We start from the raw sequence: 6,163 nt of genomic DNA on the forward strand, positions 1-6,163 counted from the left end.
TCTTTATCTGTAGATTATTTTAAAAGTTGCTGTTTTGACCAAAAGGTGTTCTTAATCTCAAGTGTATAGTTTACTAGCAAAACAGGTTTACTCAACTACAGCCTTTCATAAAACCATGTTCCCTGAAGTACTATTTCGCTGCATTTTTAAACCTACAGAAATGTCTTATCCATGACTATTGGCATGACTTGTAGGTTTTTAAATTATGTTGTACAGTAGTGAAGCTGTAAATACATTAATTTAAAATCTTTTTCTTTACTCGTTACATTACATGGTTGTTTGTAAACTAGATCTTAAAGTCGACTTACTCAACAACACTTTTATATAAAACTAACTCTAGACTTGTGGCTCCAGTGCAGTACAAGTCGAGCAACTTAAACATGTGTTGCCTTATTGACTGGATTTAAGTGTGTAGGAAATAGAAAGGGCATTACTACTAAAGAGCCCTGAAATGGAATGTAGTCATTACAGGAGGAAGAGACGGTTCACTGGTTGAAATATAAATGGGATGGCTCATAATGCTCAGCAGACTGACTTACGAGAAGTCCCACCCTTCTATAAAACAGGAACTTGCTCTGCTGGTAAAGGCATAGGCACGGGATGGCTCCTGTGTTGTGGCTATCTGTGCCTGTGTACCAGCTGCAGCATAAACACTATAAATGTATCACTTGAGTCCAATTCAGAGATTTATGGAGCGTTTTGGTCAGATTTTACCAGCTGTTTTTTTCTAAATCTGGGTTTGAAACTGCTTTGCTTTGAGCTTTTGTCTTTTCTTTTGAAGCCTCATAAAATGTGGATGTTGTTTTTGAGCCCATGTTAGTCTATTCATTGTGAAAGTCTGATTACAATATAGAGAACTGCAAAATTTAGATTGGGTCAATTTGTATTACACTATAAGGGCAAAATTATTGGGAAATCAAGGGTATTAAATAGTTTTATCATGTGTTTGTTGAAGTAAATGTTTCTTTTTTTTTTTTGACTAAACGCTCTCTCTTCTTTTTATTACAGTGGATTCAGCATTGAGCTGGCTTCTGCTGTCACTGTTGTGGTTGCCTCCAACATCGGTCTTCCTGTCTCCACCACCCATTGCAAGGTGAGTGAAGGACCAGATGCCCACAGTGTTCTGCTTTGCATAAGCATGAGCTTAGTTTGCAATGTCAGACCAATTTGAATAGGGTGGAGAACTACTTCTGATTAGAATATGAGTGGAAAAACTCTAGGTGTGTGTTTATTTTGTTTGTTACATACAATTGGAAGATAACAATCCTGCACCTTACAGCTGAGGTTATACATTAGTTCCATCCCATTCCCTTCCTGCACTGCTTGTCTGGATTTACCTAAGCAAATGGGTAAAAGCTTCCCATTTAATGGTTACTGTATGGGTACATTCTAAATAAAATTGCTTCACTGCTCAATGCTAGGGTGCTTTATACCCCTCTAAGCATGGTTTTAAGAAGGCCTATTTTGTTGGTAGTAGGGCTGGACAATATATACTTGATTATGATAGTCAAAACACAGTGGCTCACCGAGAACATCTAATCTGGGGAGAGAACTATTGTCAACGGCGAGCAAGTTCACATTAGCAGCGAGCTAGCAAGCATACTAGCGTTATCGGTAAGCTAGCTACGTTACCGAGGAGAAAACTATGGGTAGAAGAGAGCTAGCTAACATACTGACCTTAACAATGAGTTAGACATTTGGATGCAAATTTTATCATGGTAGTGGTGGTATATTTATCTAAAATATGAAGAAACATTGACTCTGTAACCCACAGCAAAGCACACATACAAGCCTGACAGAGTCTGAGCACACAGGACTGATGATGACTGTGATCTAATTACCTGTAATCTGTGTGTGTGTGTGTTTAGGTGGGCTCTGTGGTGGCTGTCGGTTGGATGCGCTCCCGGAAGGCCGTAGACTGGCGTCTTTTCAGGAACATCTTCATGGCCTGGTTCGTGACCGTGCCCATCTCCGGCCTGATCAGCGCCGCCATCATGGCCCTCTTCACCTACGTCATCTTCGTCTGAGCCCTCACGACGCTGCGGTACTGCTACACCCTCTGCCATCTGCAGCTTAGACACGCGAGGGGGGCGGATGCTAGGTGCCCTGTTGCCCTGTTTTGCTGCCTCGCTACTTTATCAATTCTTTTTCTCTTTTCTTTTCTATTTTCTTTTTCTTTCTTTTTTGTTTCTCTGTTTCAGTGTGTAATGGGGACATTACATTTTTTTTTTATTTAAACAAAAGCCTTGTGGCTTGTGATTCTCAGCTTGCAGCGTTGTTTTAGCAGCCTGCATTGACTTGACATGATTCTTGCGTGCATTCGTTCTCTTCATCCAATCGTGCGTCTGCACCAGGTCACATCACATGCCTTTTGTAACAGGTTTCTTTTCTTTATATTTTTCTTCTGTTTTCTTTTCTTTCCTTTTGTTCTCTGACTAGATGAATTGTTGCCATCTAAATATTATTATATATATTATATACATACTCACCTCTTTTTGTAAATAGTTAATCAACAAAGGAAAAAAAAGATTTTTCTCTTTTTTTAATGTAATTATATGTAAATAACTTAATTTTTTTTTAGGTGACAAAGAACAATTACAGTGCAGTATTAGCCTTTCTTTTTCTTTAAAGACATGTTTCTACACTCACTATCCTCCTCTTAACATGACGTTCACTCATTCGGTTCACAAGTATTCAGTTGCAAACGAGGTTGCTGGATTTTCTTTTTTTATTATTATTATTACATTTATACATATAAAATCCTTAATGACTGCGACGACAACGTCCTTAAAAGGTTTATAGGTTTAGAAAATGCTTTAGGAGTGTCATCCTCCTCATCAAATCTTGTTGTATAGCAGGTTCAGTAAGTGTGAATCAGTGAGCTGGTCCTGTACTTATTTTCCACTTTTGTGATCAGACTATCAGTCTAGATTTGCAGCACAGCCTTATGTCTTCTCTTTATAATCAGACCTCCTCATTATTTTATTGTTTTTTTTAATGCTGTGCACGTTTACAGCCATCACTTTCATTTTCATCAATTACTTCTTTTATTCTACACTACAAAGATGAGACCAGTTTAATACTCGGTTTTTGGGACTATCCTCTTTTTATTTTTTTTTTCTCTCTCGTTTTTCTTTTCCTCAGTATATCTTGAGGTCTTCATTCCAGTGCTTTAGACGTCTTCAGCAGGTCAGACTTTAATACAAAGGCAGTCGAGAGGTTATTTTTTTTAGTACATTGGCAAAAATAAGTAAGTAGAGAAAGCATTGCACATGTTGAGTAATTACTCTGCGTTTGGCCACACTTGCTTAAATTAAATGGGCTCCCTAATGTTTGCAGTGGATAATTGGTTGCCATATGTTGCATTCTGTACTGAGTAACTGATTAAGTGTAGCCTAACTTTGACACTCTCCCCATTGGCCAGTGTAACTAACAAACTGTGACTGCCGTTCTGTCCAGTTTATTTAACTTTATTTTATTATTTTTGGCTGTGAGGCTTTAAGGCTAATTTATGCCTCTGCCTTAAATCTACACCATAGCCTGACTTGTACAGGCTGTTGATGTTCTCGTGATTCTATTGATGCAGACCACAGCAACCGTAAACAGTCAGTAAGTTCTGTATTCAAACAGCCCCCAAAACACTGTAGACACTGTTCAAATCAAGTCAGAATAGGGGGAAAGAGCGTCATCTACTGTACCCAATCACTCCTACAGTGATGTTGGCAAGCACAGGCTTTTGTTAGCTGATGTGTCCTAGTGAATGAAGAGCTGGGTTAAACTGGAGAGTAAATTTAGGGTTTTGAGTGAATCTCAACAGTGTAGTTTTTGGTTTCGGTTGCAGTTAAAGTGAATGGATAAACGCTGAACAAACAGTGGACCAGAGCTGGTAAAATTTTAAAAACTGGTTTAAACAGAATTCGTAGCGACCCCTTCGAGCTGTGGCTTGAACTGACCTTTTCCTTTCTTCCTGGGACTATTTTAGTTTACCAGTTTTTGCTGTGGCGTTTGCCGTGACTACAGGACCAGTATCTTAAACACTCACTGAAGTAGACCTTTTTATTTGATCAGGAATTGAAGGGCGTGAAACTTTTTGTAATGCTGGAAACGAGACCTTAAGATTTTTCCTGTGAAACTTGAGCGCAATCAGTCAGCTGGTGCAGCGCGTCATGCTTCTTCTTCGCTCCAGCCTGCTAAACCCTGAGGTTCCCGCTGCTCGCTGTAGCTCCGTGTTCGACCAATTCAGGCAGCTGTAGATCCACCTGCACTGCTTAGTGAGTTGTTATGCATTATAATACCTACAACTTGGCTATGATCAGACTGCCATCCCAAATCTCATTTGTATACAGATTTATTTTTTAATAATCTAAACAGCCAGAAACCACACAGTCAGGCAAATTGGGCCTAAAACTAATTTAGAAGTGGTTTAAAATGTGACTGTCCAGAGTGATGGAAGAACAGGGTTCCAAGAAGACATCCATGCAAATACTTTTGTGCTGTCAAGATGGGCAAATCCAATCTGAACGTCTGACTTGCAAAACAAATCCAAATCTGATTTGTATCCAGATTGATTGATTGATTTTTGATCACCTGAGCAGCAAGAAACCACACAATCAGGGTTTTTTTGCAAATTGGGCCCAAACCACATTTTAGAAATTGAGTGAAAAGTGCAGGGGTTCAGACAGACCTCGATACCACAGAAAATTCATGCAGATACTTTCTTGTGCTGTCAAGACAGGCAAATCCATTCTGATTGCTTGCAAATACAACCTTGCAAAACTAATCTAAATTCAGTGTGTCTGCAGTCTGAGTCTAGCCATTTTTAAAGCAGATAAAAAAAAGAAAAAAAAAAAGGTCCTCATCATTAGTCAGTGCCGTAACAGTGATGTTTGCAGTGCAGGTGGACTACAGCTAACTGCAGGCGGTGGGCACTGCCTGCTATAGGATGTACGCAAGCATCCGCTTGTGCAGCGTAATGTATATAAGTGCTCATAGGGTCGCATATGCTAGCACCTCCAGCAAACTGAATGATTTGGTTAGAGTTAGGCGTGAGGGGCCACTTTCTTTTTTTTTTTTCTTCGAGAGGTAGAGGGTTACGCTAATCATGCTAATGTTGCTTAATAACAAGGCTAAAATAAAATGAATTAAAGCAAATGCTGCATACAACCAGCTCATTCATGAAGCTGGCAACGTTTGCATGGTTGTTTTTTTTCTTCTCTCTCTCGTTTTAAAGCAGTGGTGTGTGTGTACAGTCACTGGCGTGTTAAAACTGGACAGTAGTAGCTGGGGTTTGTAATCCCAGACCCCTTGCTGGACCGCTGGGGGTCTCGCAGTTGCATCCACTGCAGTGGTGCCACCTTTCCAGAGTGGCAACTTGGCTACCGCACTTAAAGCATCTAGACCTTTAGAATTGCTGTAGTTGCCTTAACTTTTCTGTTGGGTTCATTTTTTTTAGGTACCAAAGAAAGAAAGAAAAAAAAAACTTGTGTGTATATTGTATGCGTATACTCTGATGCCCATGCTGGGCATTCGAGCTGGGGAAGAAAAATACAAAAAAAAAATAATAATAAAGATGCTTTTTTTGGGAATATCTTTTGTCTTTGCTTTATTTCTAATAAAACAAAGTGGGGTACACAACTGAACTAGTTTATCATTACTTCAAAAGTTGTCCTTTTTGTATAATCTTTGTATACTCTTGTGTAAATATTTGTAAATACTCTTTTAATAATTTTTCAAATAATTAATGCATTGAGTTGCAAGTTGCGCACAGATGTGCAATTGCATGTGTGCACACAGCTTGTTTAATCCCTGTAGAGGATGGGTGGTGGTTTAAAAACATTAAGAATTGGAAAAAAATTTGCAATCCACATATAATAGTCATAATATTCAGGGTTCCAGTAGTGTCTTAAAACGACTTAACCAGATTTCCATTCAAGGTCTTCAATATAATTTTCTCTAAATTTACTATTTAGGTTCAAAGTAGAATTTTTTTTATTATTTTTTTTATTTTAAGTTGAGACATTTGGGTAGCTTGGGTAGGCCAAATATTATAATACATGTCATCCCTACAAAGCCAAATATATATTCATTTTAAAATGAAAATGAAATGGTTTGGTAGGTCCTTTTTTTGGCTGTAACATCTTTTGCTTGTTATTTGAGCTGCTGT

At 38.6% G+C, this 6,163-nt stretch overlaps 3 protein-coding genes across 3 annotated transcripts in view; 2 read left to right on the plus strand and 1 right to left on the minus strand.

The window, feature by feature from the left end:
* The window catches only part of slc20a1b (solute carrier family 20 member 1b), a 29,897-nt gene extending 24,312 nt beyond the window's left edge, over positions 1–5,585 (plus strand). Inside the window, exons 10-11 of the mRNA XM_007257805.4 lie at positions 1,009–1,093; positions 1,869–5,585. Coding sequence (XP_007257867.3) covers positions 1,009–1,093; positions 1,869–2,027 — 244 coding nt within the window. The 3' untranslated portion in view covers positions 2,028–5,585. The remainder of the gene's footprint in view (positions 1–1,008; positions 1,094–1,868) is intronic.
* kcnn2 (potassium calcium-activated channel subfamily N member 2) overlaps positions 1–6,163 on the plus strand; it is a 259,379-nt gene that overhangs the window by 170,321 nt on the left and 82,895 nt on the right. The gene's annotated exons all lie outside the window — the stretch shown is intronic.
* Positions 1–6,163, minus strand: part of LOC103023969 (prenylcysteine oxidase 1) — a 121,947-nt gene that overhangs the window by 69,796 nt on the left and 45,988 nt on the right. The gene's annotated exons all lie outside the window — the stretch shown is intronic.

This window comes from Astyanax mexicanus, chromosome 20 (genome assembly GCF_023375975.1).
Source record: "Astyanax mexicanus isolate ESR-SI-001 chromosome 20, AstMex3_surface, whole genome shotgun sequence".
Taxonomy (NCBI): Eukaryota; Metazoa; Chordata; class Actinopteri; order Characiformes; family Acestrorhamphidae; genus Astyanax; species Astyanax mexicanus.